Raw genomic sequence first — 19316 nt, 5'->3', positions numbered from 1 at the left:
CAGCCAGCCAGGGTTCAACCAGTGGCTCACACCTGTAATACGACAGACTCAGGAGGCTGAGATCTAAGAACCACAGTTCAAAGGCAGCCCAGGCAGGAAAGCCTGTGAGACCCCTAGCTCCAATGAAACTCCAAAAAGCTGGCAGCAGAGCCGTGGCTCAAGTGGTAGAACATTAGCCTTGAACAAAAAAGCTCAGGGATAGCACTTAAGCCCTGCGTTCAAGCCCAGGACTAGCACACTATATATAGATATAGATCTATAATAAAACAAAGAGTCATTCCAGCCAGAAGTGGGTTACTCCCACTTTAGCCCCATCAACAGAAAGAATGGTAGGGCCAAAGAAGCCTGGGGCCTATCCTCCTCCCGGAGCCATGACCCAGAGCCACAGCCACGTGTGAGCATAGGTCTGCTCCCCATGTCAGAGCAGGTCCCACCCTGTTACCTGCTCCCACGCACAGGCTGCCCTCTTCCAGGAGTCCCACACCAGCACATAGCCCAGCATCATGAAGCAGGCCCAGGTGAGCAGTGCCAGGGCCCACAGCCATCGCTGCACAAGGCACTCAATGTACACCAGCACATAGAGAGCTGTGAACACCATGAGTGTGAAGAATGCTGTGCCCAGGATGGCTTGGTGTCCAGAGGAGTCCTGGCGGAACAAACAGACACGGAATGCCTGGCCTCTGTCCCAGGTGCTAGCTCTCCAGGAAGCCTGCCCAGCCCCACTTCTGGTGCCTCTGCTTCTCCTAACCTCAGGGCTGTGAGGCTATCACCTCCGCTAGGGCTACCCTTACCAGTCTCCTCAGAAGCCTAGCACGCTCCTCACCCTACCCTAGGAAATCATGGCCCTAGGAGGCAGAGCTGGGCTCTGTGTGCACCTGCAGGTGACTGGTGACATGACAGTAGTCAGGGCCTCCTCTTAGGCAAAGTCTCAGAAAGCACCTGGAGAAGAAGAGGTTGCAATCGATTCTTCCAGAAGGAGGGATGAAGGCAGGCATTCCCCCCACAGACAGGTGCTCAAACAAAGGCACAGAGGGCTATGGAGGGGCTAGGAAGAGGTCCCAAAACTGGCACTGCACCCAGAGTCCCTAGGACCCCAAAATCCCCAGGAGGAGAGAGGCTGATCTGGGGAGTGACCCCTGAAGGGTTCCAGCCATTTGACACAGATTAATTTTCTACAATCTATTTTCTTCCATAGTTCTCTAATCAAATTTATACCAATAAGAAAATTTAAATTGTAGGCACCCAGTCAGATGTCAGATGCCAAGGGCTGAATAGCCGCACCCAGCTAGTGGCTGCAGCGAGGCAAGTGCCAAGCCAAGATCAGAAAGGATGGTGGAAGCTGTGCGAAGAATTCTGAGATAGGCTCAAAAGTGCAGGTATTGATTACTGATGTCTGCCATAGTCTGGGAAGTATGGAAGAGTGACAGATACACAAGCCATCTCTCCCTGAACTCAGGTCTGTAGTAGACCAAATTGCATGGTGGTAAATGGAAGGACAGTTTATCTGGCCCGATGAATGCAATACCTAAAACCTCTCCAGACTTTAAATTCATTTCACACTGACCTATCTTCTGGCAACCTGAACTCTGTAGAGCATTTCAAGAGGAGACATCTAAGACGCTGGGAAAATTAACAGCTGGCCTGAGCTCTGAAGAACAGCGTCCCCACCCATGTGCAGCCTGATGCTGCCCAGGGACTCACCTTGTGGCTGAAGGTGATGGCGATGAGTGCAACGCAGGCAGCAACGGCCACCACCAGCAGCACCAGCAACAGCGGTCTGTGCTGGCTGGTGAGGCGATACTTCTCATAGAGTGCCGCCTGGTCAGGACCCTCTTCTCCCTCATTGAGGAAGTAGCGCCCCTTGGCTGGCATCTTCCTCTCCAGAGCCCTGGCTCACCAACTAGCTCAGGAGCTCCCACAGTGTGGGGGCATCTGTCCACAATACCCTCCTCTCTGAGTCTAAGCCTCTGGCCTCTCCAGAGCTGGTAAAAGGAGCTGGGCAGAGGCCTCCGGGGCCTGCAGCTCCATGGGCAATGCAGCTGCACTCTCCAGCCACCAGGCTGCATTCACTGCACCACCGACATCTTCCCGGGCATCCAGGATGGGCTGACCAGACACAAGAAATCCTTAGCTCTGTGGAGACAAAGCAGATTTGATGACAACCAGCCAAGTCATAGCAGAATTGTCATGAGGAGGAGAGCAGGGCCAAGAGAGGCATTTCTAGAATTACAGTGACCCTTAAGGGAGCCACTATCCATGTGTGGCTATTTACAAGTTAATTCAAATTCATTAAAAATGAACTATGTAGATCAGGTATGGACGCCTGTAATCCCAGTTGCCACAAAGGTAGAGCATGAGGCCATTCTGGGCAAAAAATTTAGCAAGACCCATCTCAACCAGTAGGCCAGGCATAGTAGTTCACCTGTGATCTCAGCTACAAAGGAGACAGTGGTAAGAGAATAGTGGTCCAAAGCAAGTCTCCAGCAAATGTCAGGCCCTACCTGACATTTACCTAAATCAGAAGGCACGCAAGTGGTAGACCACCTGCCTAGCAAATGTGAGTCACTGAGCTTAAACCCAATTAGCACCATAGGAAAATTTTAAAATAAAACTACAACTACTATCTGTAACAATAGCTACTCAGGAGGCTGATATCTGAGGATCATGGTTCAAAGCCAGCCCAAGTAGGAAAGAGCATGAAACTCTTATTTCCAATTAATCACCAAAAAGCTGGCAGTGGAGCTGTGGCTCAAGTGGTAGAGTGCTATCCTTGAGGGGAAAAAAAAAAAAAGCTCAGGCATAATGTCCAGACCCTGAGTTCAAGCCCCAGGAGTTCAAGCCCCAGGACTGGCAAAACAAAAGCAAACAATAAACTACTAACATGGCACACAACTACAATCCCAATTTTTGAGAGGCTGAAGTTGGAGGGTTATAAGTTCAAAGCCAGCCTAAGATGCATAGCAAGATTTTGCCTAAAGATGATAGACAGACAGACAGACAAAAAATCCAGGCCCTCAGTTAGTTACACAAGCCATTCTGCAAGGGTCCAGAGCCACACCTGGCTGGCTGCTACTGCAGCAGGCTGTGTAGACAGACACAGCACTTCTGCTGAGCCCCATGTGCTCACCACTACTCTGGAAGTCTGACATGTTACTCTCCCCCCCCCCAAAAAAAAAAAACAGTACAGGTAATGTGTTGTGTGTGCTGTGAGGTAGGATTCGAAGTTCATTTCTTTTTCCACATGGAGACCTAATTATCCAATAGTGTTCATTAATTTCAGCAGAGCAGCCCCCATAACAACCGGATAAGCCTGGTGGAGGTCAGCATCCAGACTGTTCCAATCACTGGCTTCCTGGGATGTCTCACTGAGTCTTGTGCCTTCAGCTCTTCATGGAGCCCGGCTGCTCCAGGGATTTGGGGCTAGCCACAGGTCCCAGATAAGCCAGGAAGGCTGAGGGGCCTAGGCTCCGCCCCTATGCCCACATCAACCAGAGCATCTCCACATCTGTGTTATGTAACTCCTCCTCAGGAGACTATTTTCTTTTACCTCAGCATCAGGACCTTGTGCTTACTAGGCTGGGACAATGTCAGCCCTATTCAATTCCTCTTTTGCTCTAGTTATTTTTTCAGGGAGAGCCTGGCATTTTTTTCCCCCCAGCCAGCCTCAGACAATGATCTTCTAACCTGTCTCCCATGCAGCTGGGATTACAAGCATAGGCCACCACACCCAGCCTTGTATTTTCTTAAAATGATTCACTGACATAAATTCAAAAAGTTTATAAGAAAAGGAAGTTTCAGACAGCAGAACCTTCTCTTCCCTTCCCTTCTTTTCCCTTACCTTCCTCATTTCACTGGAAGCATATTCCAGGCTTATGAAACTCAGCCAAATGGGCTCCCTCTCTTCCCAGCACCATTTTATATTTTTTAATTAATTAATTTTATTTATTTATTTTTTATCAGTCATGGGGCTTGACCTCAGAGCCTGGGTGCCATGTCTGAGCTCTTTTACTCAAGGCTAATGCTCTACCACTTTGAGCCATAGCTTTACATCCAGTTTTCTGGTGGTTAATTGGAGAAAAGAGTCTCACGGATGCTCCTGCCCAGGCTGGCTTTGAACTGTGATCCTCAGATCTCTGCCTCCTGAGTAATTAGGATTACAGGCATCAGCCACCAGCACCCAGCTTACCATTTATTCTTAAAAGGCTTGTTAATCACACCTGTGACTCAACACCCCTGCCATGCCTACTCTTGCAAGGCTGGTTCTCACTCTCCAATCTCCAAGAGGTGAGAATGACCAAAACCATGTGGTGGTCCCTAGACACAGCAGCTGGGCCTGCACATTGCCATATTTCCAGGAGGTGATCTGGGTTAAGGGAACCACCCTGGAGCAGGCACTGGAGGCCAACCTCCTCCAGGCCTGCCTGGGATTGCAGAGAGCAGGCAGGCTATGAGATATGGGAAGGCTCAGGGAAGTCAAAGGGGCACAAATAGCCATCAGTCTGGACCTCAAAGAAAAGCTAGGAAGGGGTCAGGGGACTCAAAATCTTCAATGGCAAAAGAGCAGTGGCTCGCTGGCCTTGAACGAAAGCAGCTCGGGAATCGTGTCTAGGACCTGAGTTCAAGCCCCAGAATGGGCTAAATAAATAAATATTCAGTGCCCAGGTCCTGAGTTCAAGCCCCAGTACTAGCACAATAAAAGAGGAAAATAAAGAGGATATCCAGAGACCCTGAGGCTGAGCAGCCCCCCATATGTGGCCCCCTGAGCCATCTTGGATATAGGAGATCCCCACAGCCTCTTTTCCATAAGCCCACAAACCCAGGGACAGATGGGAAGATTCAGCTGTGTTCCCTGGGCTGTGGCTCCTGTGCCTGTAGAGGTCATAAGCCATGGAACCTGTGGTAGCACAGGTGACCCTTCAGACTCAGGCCAGGGTGGCCCATGGGCACAAAGCATTCAGACAGCTACAGAACTGGTTTCTACGACAAAACAGTGATTTGTAAACATTGACAGCTAATTTTAAGAGTTTTTTAAATTGTTATTATAAAGGCTATTTACCCAGGGATTACAGTTATTTAAGTCAGGTAATGAGTACATTTCTTTTTGGACAGTGTCACCCCTTTTTTTTAAGTGGTACAGTCCAGCAATTTGCCACCTCTAAACCCAATCAGTCTTTATTCCACAAGAGGCATAACTGAGCACCAGCTAAATACATCTAGCCCTGAGCTATGGGTCTTGCAAAACAAGATAAGATCGCTACCCCTAGCAGCACCCAAGCCAGGGCACCCTTAAATAGCTCACAACTAACCACAACACCCCAGGTTATCTACACACACATTCCCACTCATCTGCATTCAAGGAGGCCGGCCCTTTCACAGATGCAGAGCTGAGCGCAGAGCGGCAGAGTGGCTTGCCCCATATCACATAGTATGAGTCACTTGGTCAAGGGTTAGGATTCCAACTTGAACCTGCCAGCTCCCAAACCACAGCCCAGAGGCCCAGCCATCCCCACTGTCAACCCAGGGACCAGACCAACCCAGACAGCAGAGTGCCTGCCTGCACGCGCGCGCACGCGCGCGCGCACACACACACACACAGACACACACACACAGGTCCCACCTGACAATAAACATTACAGCAAAGGGGCCTGAATGTCTCTCCAGGCAAAGCCTAAGACCAGAGCCAGGGGTTTGCAGGAGCATGCATGCAAGGCAAGGCACACACACACACACACACACACACACACACACACACACACACAGAGTGTCTGTTCCAGATGCTGGGACACACACAGCCCAGCCAAGCCAGCATGGAGGCAGGAGCCACTGAGAGGCTCTTGAGAGCCCGTGGCCAGTAAACACTCCTAGCGGGAACCTAATTAGGCCACTTCCTGGGCAATGGGGAAGGGGAAGGGGAAGAGAAGTAGATGGGGCGGGAGAGGGTGGTGCTACACTGGACACAGAAATTCAGCCATCCAGGGATCTCCTCCAGCTCCTGCAATGGCCTGGAAATGCAAGGTAGGGCTGGCTGGGAGGGAAGATCTTGCATCCACTGCTGGAGACAGCCTGGGAGTCCATGGCACTGGCGCCCCGGAAGCCAGCTCCAACCCAGTAGTCAGCTTAGCGACCCCCATGGGGCAGGGGCAGTGGTGCAGAGGCCCCTCTGACAATCACCAGGTCTTCCAGCCGCTCACTCAGCCGCAACCAGGAGGGCCTGCATACACACTGTGTGCCCTCTACCACCAGGTGGTCTCAACTTGCGCACCTGGTACGGGGCTCATCACCCCATTGGAAGGCTCCTCCATCCCTGGGCACAGCTTCCAGTTGTAAGTCCTTCCTTCCTCAAGCCCCCTCCTCCCTGCTGCAGGGGGACCACCTCTGGCTCCCATCTAAACTCCAAAGCCTCCTGGGTAGACCAGAAGTTGGCGTCCTGGCTCCTGGCTTCCATCCATACCTCACGACAACCTGCTGGCAGAGCAGGGCCGGCAGCCTTGGTTTTCATAGGAGAGCACCCCATGGTTGTTCAGATAAGGAGGAGGATGCTGCCCACTTCTGCTGGGAAACTCTGGGTCCCCAGGGGTCCTAGGAGCCAGGTCTGGTTAAGTCACCACAATTCATTCCAAGCCCAGTCACCAAAATCATTTCTGTGATAATCCTCTTTGGAATAGTTGCTAACCTGGGGGAAAGGAAGGTAAGATGATGGCAGTCCGCCTGAAAATGAAGTCACTGGGAAGAACCAGAGACAGAGGCCTGACTAACACCCCTAGAGAGCTGGATCCAACTGTGCCTGAAGCACAGGCAACCCAAGGATAGTGCAGACACTCAGAACAGTCGGTCTCAGATCAAGCCAGCCTTCATTTCTATCGCTTGCAAAGTCCCAAGATCCATTCTGAGCTTTCTGATTCAGTTTTTACATCCAGGTAGACCTCAGAGTCCTCCAGGGCTATGTGGTGGGTGGGGGGAGCTCTACGTAGCCATTAAGAGTAGCTCCTGCAGGCACAGCTAGAGGTACCTTCTCCCCTACCCCACTTACACTTCTATCATGAAGCCTAGGCCTGGCCAGGCCACAGAAGACCTGGGGCTTCACAGAAGAAGAAAACCCAGGATGTAGAAGTGAGGGGCACAAGGGAATCACATTCTTCCCAATGCCTCCCAACCCCCGCCCCCCCCCAGGAAGTTAGGGAGCTTGGGGTCAGGAATCCCAACAAGCAGTGTGTGGGCCTGGCCTTCCTGCTGCCTCCAGTGCTGCGACTGGGCCATAGTCAGACCTGCTGAGCTCCAACCCAGTGCCTGGCCTGTGAATTCCTCTAAATCTGCACCCCACCTGTAGGGTGGATGGCCCTCCCACTTCATGCGTATGGGAACAAAGGCACAGAGGTCACAAGCTAGGAACTGGGACTACCGGGTCATCCTCGGTCACCCTCAGAGTGTGGCCATCTCAAAGCTTTTCCCAACAAGGCCCAGACCAAGGGAGTGGGGGACTAGGGACCCCATCTGGGCTCCTCTGCCCTGCAGGACAAGGTCCCTACCTGGTCCTAGAGGCCTCCTCTCTGGAAGCCAACTCCCACCTCCCTCCCTCTTTCCTGCCTCCCCAGCAGGAAATCAGTTTGTTACCTCCAGGTAGACCTGCAGTGAGTCTCTGAACACCTGCCAGGTGGCAGCCAGGTGCCCCAGCAGGAGCTGCTTGGGCAAGAGGGGGCTGCATAAAGCCACGGCAGAGCTCTCCCCAGGTGCTCCAAGGGCCCTTCCCCAGTAGAAGTGGCTGGCTTGGGAGTGATTCCAGAAGCCCCCCCCCAATCACAGATGGGACAGAGCACCCACTTCCTCCCTTAACCAGTGCATGAGATCCAGCCTGGCTTCCTCTGGCCAAACCCAACAGGCACAGCTGTTGAGGGCCTGGGTTCTGGTGGCCTCCACAGAAAAGGGAAATGGGGACTCAAAAGCCTTCGGACAGAGGAAAGGAGAGGGGAGAGGACAGAAGGGAAAGGGAAGGGTGGGGAAGGAAGGGAGGGGAGAGAGAGGCCTCACAGGGTCGTCTCAGCTGCAGGCCCAACCCACATGAAACACATTTCCCAGGCACAGGCGGTTTGTGAGCATTGGGGCACACTCCTAGGCAGGACCCCTCTGTCTGTTAAGACAGTCTCAATTCATGGCATCTCCCATGGGAGCCCCCGAGCTTTGTGCAGGAAGCAGACAGCCCTGGGGTACTCTGGAGGGACCAAGGATGCCAGTCCTGCTGGCCTCTTCTCTGGTGCCTCCCTCCACAGCCTGCCCAGTGTCTGCAGCCCTACAGGCCTCGGTCTTTGCAGGACTTGGCTCATTCCTGCTCCAAGGTCTTCCCAGACTCATGTCTGGCAGCCATGGATCAGATCCCCAGTACCTCCTCCCTAGGCTGTCCCTGCAAGTAGCCTTGAGAAGCGTCTATGAGGGAAAGCAGGTGGAGAGGGAGGCAGGGAGGCAAGCAGGGCCTGAGGAGGTCAGGAGGTGGGAGTATCTGTGGGCACAAGAGGAGAGCAAGGGCAGGCCTGGGTACACAGGAGCTGGGGAGGAGCATGGAACCACCCAGCCCTGCACCACTGGCCACAGAAGTGTTAGTGTCACCTCACAGTCAACCCCGCTTTTCTCATCCACAGACTAGGGTGCAGATGGCCATGGGGTCTGCAAAGTCATGATGGGTGAGCTTGCAGGACAAAGCAGTGTATGAACCCAGAGAAGAAGGCTCAGTACCCAGCAGCTGGACGAAGCCGGTGAGGTCAGAGCCAGCTGAAGAGTCCAACCTGGACAGAGGTGACAGCAGCAGCTTCCCCAGGACCTCTACCACCTCTCCATCTCATGAGGTAGCCTGCCAAGCCCCAAGCTAGCACAGCGCCCTCCAAACCCAGCTGACCTCAGACCCCAGGGACTATAGTCTTAGGTTAAGAAGCCTAGGTGCCAGTCAGCAGCCTGCTCTGTAAACCTGGACAAGCCTCTTGCTAGATCTGGGCCTCGGTTTCCCCTCGTGCCAAGGAGCAGTGTTGCAGACCTCTGAGGCCCAGCTCCAGGCCAACTCTGTGAAAAGCATGAGGATTCATGGAAGGGGAAAGATAGGGGATCCCCCAGCCCCTAAGGGAGAGTTCTAGGGGTACATTTTACATCTCTCCCTTAAAATACAAACATAAGCCTGGCACCAGTGTGGCTCATGCCTATAATCCTAGCTATTCAAGAGGCTAAGATCTAAGAATCACAGCTCAAAGCCAGCCCAGGCAAAGAAGTCCATGAGATTCTTATCTCCAATTAACTACCAAAAAGGCTGGAAGTGCAGCTGTAGCTCAAGTGGTAGAGCATTAGCTTTGAGCAAAATAGCTCAGAGACAGCGCCAGGCTAAGTTCAAGCTCTAGGACCAATATGTGCACATGCATACAATGCAAACATGACAAATATGACATGGGTTGCCAGCTCTCCTGAAATTCTGAAGAGGGTTAAGTGGAGCCTGCCTAGGAAGAGTTCATCCGTTCATTCATTCATTCACTGTTTTATCTACACTCAGCAGGGCCAGGAGGAAGCTGCTTAGACTCAAGCTCCCCAGCAGGCAGAGGCTGAGGCCCCACCCCCAGTGTCTGCTAGGATTGAGCTCTCAGTGGTATCCAAGCAACAGTGCTTATTAACTGACTAACCAATCACCAGGCTCCTGGCCTGGAAGGAACATCAGCATTTTCCCTTCACTCTCACCCCAAATTCCACCATTGGTGATTCATTTAAGCACTGCCCTCCGTCCCCACCACCCCCTCTTTAGAATGGAAACACTTTCACACCCATGTTGGACAGATTTTTTCCCTTTTCCCTTGATAAGGAAGGGCAGAAAGGGGAAGTTGAGCTGGCCTCAGGAACCTCAATGGGGCCCCAATGGCAGTCAGGAGGTTGCTGATGACCACGCCCTGCCCAGAGCCTCACTCAGACAAAGGGTCTGCGAGACAGGCTGGAAGGGGATAGAAGGTGGAGGAAGAACCCCAGTACTTAATAACTCAAACAAGAGAAACAAGGCATATTTGAGGCTTAACTCCTGCCCTGAAACTTGCCTGTTTTAACAGGCATCAGCCCAGAGATTATGGCCAAAGGCAGACAAGAGACCACCCAGAGTGGGTAAGGCCTTTCTAACCAGTCACAAAAGCCATAAAGAAAAGACTGATAAGTTCAGTCGTATAAATTAACAAAAATTTTACTATACAAGACAACACAACAACAAACTACCAAAAGTATAATGGGACAAAAGATAGAGAAGGGAAACTTACTTGCAATTTATATCTAATCACCATCTATGCAAAGAGTTCCTATAAATAAAGAAGACCAATAACCCAGCAGGCAAATGGGAGGAGACGAGCAGAAAGGTCACTGGAGAGGCAATTCAAATTACTTTTAAACATCTGGAAAGCAGATGAATGACTTGATTATCCATATGAAGAAATCCAACTTAAAACCAGTAAGTCTAGTTTGCAAAGATCTGTGCATTTCTTAATGTCAGCGTGCATTTCTATGTTAGAAGCAGGCCCTAGACTCCTGGGTAGACAGGGATGAGTCAGCAAGACCCCCAGGGAAGGCAGGAAGTCACTAACAACATGCACATCTTTGACTTACCAAATCAGCTTCACACAATTTTCCCTACTAACCCTCACATGGGTGCAGCCACATCCAGCCAGGGTGACTCACGACAGAAAATGGCTGAAAACTGTGTGTCTACCGGTCAAAATCTGTTTTAATTACAGAGCACCTTACTATATACTACATCCTTATAAGGGAATAAAAACCCATATGGACCAAGTAATGCCTGCACAGATAAGACTTTGACCAGCACGCTGACAAACAAGGCTTATTTTCATGGAATGGCTAAGTCCCCCTTCTCATTTTCAGTTTCTATTTCTATTGTCACATTGCTTGCACAATGAAGAAATCATTTGGGGGTGGGGGAAGGTGCGGGAAGCAGAACTGGGGTTTAACTTGGGGCTTTTTCCTTCAAGGCAGCAATTGACCACTTGACCCACACCCCCACTTCTTGCTTTCCATTGGATAAATTGGAGATAAGCGTCTCAAGGATTTGTCTGCCTAGGATGGCTTTGAATGGGAATCCTCAGATCTCTCTCTCTGAATAGCTAGGATTATATGCATGAGCCACCCCAGTACCTCACAATTAAGAAATTCTTAATTAAAAAAAAAAAAAACCCAAATGATCAGGTCTAAGCTTTCAGACTGCTCTGTCTGTTTCCTGAGAGAGAACAGGGATCTTACCACCCAGGCCTCTGCAAGGGCTTTATGGGGTCAATCAAACTGGGTGCTGAGCTGCATCAGGCACACAGTACCCACAGCTGGAGTGGGTGGGTGGCACCTATTATCATCAAGTGGACAGGAGTGAGTGGGCCTGGAACTGGCACTTTCCACCTCACCCCTGCCAGGAGCCATGGCCCTGCTGGGAAGCTCACCCCTAGTCAATTGAGTGACCTGGCTCCTGGCTTACACAGCAGCAGCCTCTACATCAGCATGGCTCCAAAGCCCCGAGCGGCAGCCAGGCTGTGGTCAGGTAGTAAGGGTGCTGGTCTGAGCAGGGGGGGGGAGGGGGAGCTCACAGGCAGTACCTAGGCAGCACAGGTACCCTGAGAGATGGAAAGCCACCTGAGCCCTCTGGGCATGCTCAGCAGGTGGGCAGCGGACCACCTGCCACCTCCTCCCAGTCTCCAGCTTTCACCCTGGCCCAGCCAGTCTTGGATCCTCACTGCTGGTGCAAAGCTCACCTGGGGAAGCACCCTCCCCCCCCTCCCCCCCCCCCCCCCCCCCCCCCCCCCCCCCGCTTTAGCCTCTCTGAGGTCCAGCCTCTCTCTTAACCGCCTATCTGCAGTTCTTACAGTGAGCTCCGCCCAGCAGTGAGGCCATGGAAAGCCACACACATACATCCACAGTGACTACAGCTGGTGCTGGGCTCCATCTTCTCCTCTTCCCCTCTAGATGGTACATACAAATAAGTAAAGGCTCTGACAAGTCCTCCCAGAAAGCAATCTGTACGATTCAACACAGCTAAACACCTCACCATTGTTTTGGTTCCCTTCCTTCAGGAAGGGCTGTCTTAGGTGTCTCTAGGGCAGCTTTGGAGCTCCTGCCCCTAGAAGTCCCCTTGGGCAGCTGTGGTTCTACTAACCCCTCCCCTTTCAGACAATCTGAGGAGCATCCCCAGGCTGGAGGCCCCACCCCCCACCTCCAGCTGACACTGGGTCAGGCTAGAAAGGCACACAGGATGTTCACCTGCTATAGACCAGGGACCAGCCTTGTGGAGGGAGGGAGAGGAGAAGTTGAGGGAAGAGACTTGGGCTCTACTGTTCCACCCCAGACCCTGGGCAGTTCCTGGGTAGGGAAGCCACCTGCTCTGGGAGGGGGATGTGGGGGTGGGGAAACAAGCTAGAAGACAATGCCCAGTACCAACAAGGGAAAATGGCTCTAGTGTCATTTCCTGCCTCTCCCGTACCATGCATGAGTGTCCCTTCCACCACAGACAGGGTCCACCACAGGAGGTGGACCCTGTGCCCAATGGCAGACCCAAGGCATGAATTCAGCTCTACCTCTTCCCAGGACTGTGACCTAGCCAGATCAGCCCCTGTGTCTGGGCCTGGTTCCTCTAGGGTCCCCAAGCAGGAAGCCCAGTGAGGTGCCGCTGCCCTGGCTGCCCCATCAGCAAGCCATCCAATTACCAGCTCGCCCAAGCCATCCGATTCACCTCTAATCCAAGACGCAGAGATCCTTCCTGAGCTGTCGTGAAGCCCCCTGGGGCATGTGCCTGTGGGGGCAGGGGCTGCCCCAGGAGGCCAGGCTGAGTGCCGGAAGAGCCCCACACCCCAAGCTACAGCAGCTTCCGGAACTGCACCCAGGCGGAGGAAGGCAGGCTCCCCCACAGTGGTTCCCTGAAGCCTGCGCATACTCCTGGTCCTTCACCTTCCAAACTCCAACCTTCCACGGCCCAGCCATGGGCTGGGCACAGAGGACATGCCATTCAGCTCAGTGCCCAGGAACCTCTGCCCCTAAAACCAGACCTTCCCTCAGGATCGTTCCCTAGGGCTCTCCACACCTGTCAAGGACCCCCCAAAACACTAAGCCCCTGTAGTGCTCACCCCTGGCCAGACACTCCTCACAGCCGCTGGGCTTCTTGATGGCTACAGGGTTTGACCTAGTTCACTTCCCCAAATAAGCCCCGCCCTTCCATCCCCAGCCCTGCCTCCTAAAACCACTGCCTACCCCCTCACCATAAGCTCCTGGCACGCTTCTGCGCCAACTCCTCCAGCTGGGCTGCTCCATGCCCCAGCCCACTCCTGGCAGCCCACATTTTGGCAGGCCATTTGCTTCTGGGGACTCAGTTTCCCACCTGCATGGTGAACATAAAGCCCCTCTCCTCCTGTCCTCTATTCTACCAGCTGCCACTAAACAAGCAGCACTGCACAGGCAGGTCCTCCATCCCCACACACAGCTTAGTGCCTCAGACCCCACAACAAGGGCTCTCTTGGCTCCTGGCAAGCTCAGGGGGAGGAGCTGAAGCCCCATAAGCAGAACAGACCTGAGGGCCTGGGTGGTGCATGCTGGGGTGGTAAAAAAGGAAAAGCCGGGCACCGGTGGCTCATGTCTGTAATCCTAGCTACTCAGGAGGCTGAGATCTAAGGATTGAAGTTCAAAGCCAGCCCTAACTGGAAAGACCGGCTCTTCCTTCTTTCTTTCTTTCTTTCTTTCTTTCTTTCTTTCTTTCTTTCTTTCTTTCTTTCTTTCTTTCTTTCCTTCTTCCTTTCTTTCTTCCTTCCTTTCCTTCTTCCTTCCTTTCTTTCTTTTTCTTTCTTTCTTTCTTTCTTTCTTTCTTTCTTTCTTTCTTTCTTTCTTTCTTTCTTTCTTTCTTTCTTTCTTTCTTTTTCTTTCTTTTTTGTTACCCTTGAAGCTTGAACTCAGGACCTAGGCACTGTCCCTGTGCTTTGTCACTCAAGGATAGTACTCTGCCACTTTTAACCACAGCTCTACTTCTAGTTTTCTAGTGTTGAATTGGAGATGAGAGTCTCACAGACTTTCCTTCCTTGGCTGGCTTCAAACTGAGATCCTCAGTTCTCATCCTCCTGAGTAGCTAGGATTACAGGCATGAGCCACCAACATCTGGCTCCCTGAGACTCTTACCTCCAATTAACCACCAGAAAACTGGAAGTGGACTTGTGCCTCAAAATGGTAGAGTGCTAGCCTTGAGCAAAAGAGCTCAGGGATAGCACCCAAGCCCTGAGTTCAAGCCCCATGTCTAAGAAAGAAAGAAAGGAAGAAGAAAGAAAGATAGAAAGAAAGAGAGAGAGAGAAAGAAAGAAAGAGAAAGAAAGAAAGAAAGAGAGAGAAAGAGAGGGGAAGGAAGGAAGGAAGGAAGAAAGGAAGGAAGGAAGGAAGGAAGGAAGGAAGGAAGGAAAAAAGGAAGAAAAAAGATGGAAAGAAAGAAAAGAAGAAAGGAAATTCCAGGGCCAGCCAGGGGGCAGCGAGCCCAAGTCTGCACAGCAGGCCGTGCATCTCAGCTCTATGCTGAGAAGCAGATTCCTTACTTTTCTGGGTCTCAGTCTCTAGACAAAGGAATGGCTGACCACGGTACCCACTCTCCAGGGCTTCATACAGAGGCTGGCACACAAGCAGTGTGACCAGTGAGGGCCACGCCAGTTGGCTCCAAACACCCTGAGAAATCTTGATGGGAAAAGGACACACTTCAAGGGCCATGAGTCGCAGTGTTACTTCCTGTCAGACCCCAAAGCTGATCTCCTCCTTCACTCCCTACCAGAAATCTGGCTGGGGAGCAGTCAGGAGTGGGATGTGGAAAGGACTGCACCTCTCTGGGCACAGCACAATGGCTCAGGGGAGTCTAGCTGTTTCAGAAGAGGCAGCCTCCCTGCAGCCCAGGCCCGTGTGAGAATGGTACCTGCAGTGACTTCACAGGACTCATCCTTCCCTTCTGCCAGACCCCGGGAGAGTGTGGGAGGCCTGGGCAGGTGGGGCAGGCAGGGAAGGGAGAACACGATCCTCGCAATCAGGAAGAGGTAGAGCCAGGGTGGCTGCTCCAGAAGTGGGGAGAACTGAGGCCAGAAGACAAAGGCCACAGCTCCCAGGGACAAAACCTAGCCCCCAAGAGCAGGGGACATGCCTGTGGACAGCACTTCCCCATAGCTCCAACCAGAAAAATGCACACTGACCCCAGGCCCCAAGTGGGGGCCAGGAAATATGCCACAAATCAGGGGTGACTTCAGCAGAGGTCTCACTGTGCCTCCCTTTTCCTTAGGCACAGAGGCAGGGAAGTCCTTCAAGAGGAGCCAGAAAGCAGCAGAAGGAGCTCACAGCAAAGCCAAGGGCGGCTTTCCAGCAGCTGTCTCAGAAGCAGATGCAATTGAGCCCCCTTCTCTGGGTCAGTAAGGTACCTATGGGGACAGCCCAGACCAGGCGGGTAGGATACCAGGAAGGTACCCGGTAGGAGGCCAGGGGAGCACTGGGTCTATCTGGCGACAAGTCCTAGGGATGGTCCAGGAACAGCCGTAGAGAAGCAAAGGGCCTCAGAAGCCAGAAGAAGGGGTCATATCACCTGGGGAGTGTCATGGCCAAACACCTCATCTCCCAGGCCCAACGCAGCTATCCCCAGCCTAGCCTGACCCCAGGGTCCAATTGAGTTTCTGTGGTCAGGAAATGCCTGAGAAGAGCAAGTGACTGCAAGAAAATATGGCCCCAGGTGTCCCAAGGGGAGAAAGACCATCTAGGATGGAGCTCCTGGTCCAGGTCTCTTCCCACTGTCTAGTCTTTTCTGGAAAGGATTCCTAGGGACAGCAGGAGATGACTGGTTTCAGCCAAGTGGGTCTGTGCCCGGTGTTGGGCAATGCTCAGCCATAATAAAGCAGTTATGAAACCAGTGGGCAGTGGCAAGTCGACTGGATGCCGTGACTAGCTGGGGGCTCCATGCTGCCCTCCTTGGTAGGACAGGGGGGCCCTGGAAGAAGAGGGGCTGATAGGCTCACCCCACAACCAGGTGGCAGGGGCTTCTGCCTTTGCTTCTCCAGAGTACCTCGTTTCAGATGCCTGGGAAGCATTGGACCCTCATTAATCACCTGGCACTGGCTGTTTTATAGATTAGGAAACAGCAGCAGAGAGCTAAGGGATGCAGGCTAACAAGAGGCCTCTAGCCTGGCACTGCCCATCCTCATTTCCCAAGGTCCCCCAGGACTGTCATCTCCCAACCAAGGCCAAGCAGAGCCCTGCGGTAGTGACAATGACAGCCCGCACTGCCTCGCCAACCCTTCTACCCACCTGATACACGGCATCAATGCAGCCCAGCACACAGCTGTGAGATACAGTGGACTCCAGCTCTGCCTGGGGGTGTGGGCCAGGCCCCAGGCCTGCTGTGGCCTCATTCACAGCTCTGGGCCACACAGTCCAGTTTGGCCCAAGCAATGCTTCCCCCTTCTGCACCCGAGCCACACAGGGTGTGGGGTGGGTCTCTGCCTGCTGCCTGAAAGGCCCAGGCTAAGCCCTGCTCTGGTACCTGGGCAAAAGGAAAGGAAATGTGGCCAACCCTCAGCACAATGGATCTCAGCACAGGAGAGGATGAGGAGCAGAACCTGGGGACAGATTCGCCAGTGATTCAGGAGGACCCCAAGCACTGCACAATGGCATGATCACCCACGGCCCTGTTAAAACAGAGCCTAGCCACACACCCAAGAAGGCCCCAGCCATGTGAGAGACCCTGCACCACCACACAGGCCCAGAGATAGGGTCACATCAGGGAAGACCACCTCCCCTTAGTCCTCACATAACCAGAGCCTGTTCTGAGCTCTGACCCACCAGCTTCACTGAAGGCAAGGCATGGCGTCCTGACCCCTCTGTTCCCAAACCCTGAGGCTCAGCACACTGTAGTGTGCACCCATGGCCTGGTGACCCAGGACAAAGCAGTGTCCCCATCCCCCCCCCCCGGGGGTCTTCACCTCTCCTGTTCACTGGGGGTGAGTGACACCTATCGCTTGGAGGGAGAACAGAAAGGGATCAATCCAGCCATCACCAACCACAAAGAAGAGTGCAGGTCCCTGAGACCCTGGTCTTCCTTAAGAGAAACATCTTTGGCCCGTCATCCTACCCCATCTCTCATGCCACATGTTCACCGCCTACTTCATTCCCCCAAAGTCTGTCAGGGGAGCGCTGGGCCCCTCTCGGGGTGATGGTCCTACAGGGCTGCCCCTCACCTTCACGCTGGTGAGTCACTTCTTCCGACAAAACCCCACTTAAGACTCCGACTCCACAACACTCCCACTTCCCTGCCCAGACCACAGAGTCTGGAACAATCCCTCAGCCTCCCTCCCCATGCACGCCTAGAACCCAGAGCCACAGAAAAAAAATCAGAAGACCAAAGTTCACTAGAGAAGGGAAGATACTTGCCACCCTCCTCACCGCAGTACAGTGCTCCCTGCAGCCCCTCATTCTGCCCCTCCCCGCTCCTGCCCTGGGGCTCAGGTCTCCCCATCAGCCTCTGTCCGATAGCAGTGCACAAGCACCTGGATTTTAAATGCGTTCATCCACATACAGACAAGACTCCCTGTACCCCCAGCCCACCCGTGCCCCAAGTAGAACACAGCCTCTGCTCTGGGACCCACATCTACCTGTGGCTCAGCGACCAGTCACACCAGCCTCGCAGGCAAAGCCAGCCCACACTGTGGCTTCTAGTCCTGTGGTTGAGGCCTGGCCTGGCCCCACAGCCAGGCCCACTGCCACCCTCCTGCAGTCCCTGCTCCTGAGCCCCATGGCAGCATGGGGAAGAGGCACCTGCTCCACCCTGGGCTGTATGATAGCCCTCTGTCTCTTGGGCATGTGCCACTTCCAAGATTTTTCTTTCTTCTTTTTTAAAAATTGTTTTCTCTTACGTGAGGTAGTAGGCATGGAACCCAGGCCTCTATGTGTTCAGCAAATACTCTACCCCTAGTCACACCCCACTCTTCACTCGCGTAGGATTCTAATTTTTTAACGTATTATTGTTTTTCTTTCAGAAAATAAGTTTCCTCTCCAGTTTGTATTTTTTTTTTACTTTCTGTTAGAAAAGCCTCACTTGTAAATGTAAAATTACAACCTTCAAAAGAAATGTGGTCATCTGAGCGTCTGTGGTTCCCAGAATGCTAAGAGAGGGACAGCGCGGCCGTGCTAACGGCACTTTGGCTGGCTGGCAAAGTTGGTGGCCAGTTGTCTTCATTCCCCAGACACCGAGCCGCCCCTCCCAACTGTCTGCCCTGGAGGAGATGGGGAGCCTCACTCCTCGCTCACCCTGCCTGTCCACCCACAGCCAGGCCCACAGACAGAGTAGCTCCCTCTCTCCCACCCCACTGGGGTGCCGGGCCTGTCCCCTCAGGCGGAGGCCACAGGGGCCATGCCACTTCATCCCTGAGCCCCACTTTACCTGGCTCTCCTGGGCCTCACAGCAGCCGGATGGGGCTCAGTTCCTGTAGGGAGGTGGCTGGGCCTTGCCTGTCCTTCTGGAGGCGTCCAGTCTCACACATGTGCAGCTCCCTCCACTGGCTACCTAAGGAGCATGAGTCACCTCTGGGACCCACCACTTCCTGCTCCGGAGGCGGCAGGGCCAAGGCCCGGCCCTGCTCAGCCGCGCTCGCCTGTGCTATGCAAGGCCCCTCTCCCAGCCACGAGCCCTCCACGGGAGTGGGGGGAGCTGCCAGTCCAGGCTCCAAGCCCCAATGACTTCATGGAAATTTGAAGCTTGAGACTGGAACAATCTTGAAAAAAAATATAATAATAAAACATGAACCAAAAAACTCCATTAGAAGCCCCAAGACGGCTGCTCCAAGCAGGAGTAAATGCATCCTTAATAAGCAATTAGAGGCAGACAAGCTGGCACAGAGCCTCGTCCTGGCTGGGCCGCTCCCAGACAGGGCCCTTCACTTCCGTGGGACTCCCTGAACTACGCAGGAAGTGAGGTGGCCCAGGATATGGCCTAAGACACCTTTCCCTACCTCCCATCTGCCCCTGGGGGGACAGGGCAGGGCGTGGCCCAGGCTCAGCCCTGGGGCTCCAATTCCAAACCACAGAGTTGAAGCAGCCAAGGTACAGAAGCTAGGACTCACCCCCCCCCACACACACACATATTGGGGTGTGTGTGTGTGTGTGTGTGTGTGTGTGTGTGACAGTACTGGGGCTTGAACTCAAGGCTTGGGTGCCTGTCCCTGAGCTCTTACTTTACTCAAGGCTTGTGCTGTACCACTCGAACCACAACTACACTTCCAGCTTTTTGATGGTTAAATTGATTCTGGTGCCCTACATCTTGTATA

General features: G+C 53.2%; 1 protein-coding gene across 10 annotated transcripts in view; it reads right to left on the bottom strand.

The window, feature by feature from the left end:
* Window positions 1-18538, bottom strand: part of Adcy7 (adenylate cyclase 7) — a 52169-nt gene extending 33631 nt beyond the window's left edge. For 8 of the 10 annotated variants that reach the window (XR_006149551.1, XR_006149550.1, XR_006149549.1 and 5 more), the window contains exons 1-3: window positions 18434-18538; window positions 1702-2133; window positions 443-646 (exon numbers count right to left, since the gene is read on the bottom strand). Coding sequence is in view for 7 of the 10 variants with exons in the window: in XM_042693407.1 (XP_042549341.1) it covers window positions 443-646; window positions 1702-1872 (375 nt within the window). In the remaining 3 variants the exon portion in view is untranslated. Of the gene's footprint in view, window positions 1-442; window positions 647-1701; window positions 2134-12730; window positions 12790-13121; window positions 13176-18433 lie in introns of those variants that run through there. The other 2 variants (XM_042693408.1, XM_042693409.1) reach the window with 2 other exon arrangements.
* Between the last annotated feature and the right edge of the window lie 778 nt (window positions 18539-19316).

The sequence above is a fragment of the Dipodomys spectabilis genome, unplaced genomic scaffold (genome assembly GCF_019054845.1).
Source record: "Dipodomys spectabilis isolate Male_0828 unplaced genomic scaffold, ASM1905484v1 ptg000165l, whole genome shotgun sequence".
NCBI lineage: Eukaryota > Metazoa > Chordata > Mammalia > Rodentia > Heteromyidae > Dipodomys > Dipodomys spectabilis.
The sequence above is the reverse complement of the archived record's forward strand: the minus strand, read 5'-3'. Positions and strand labels throughout refer to the sequence as shown.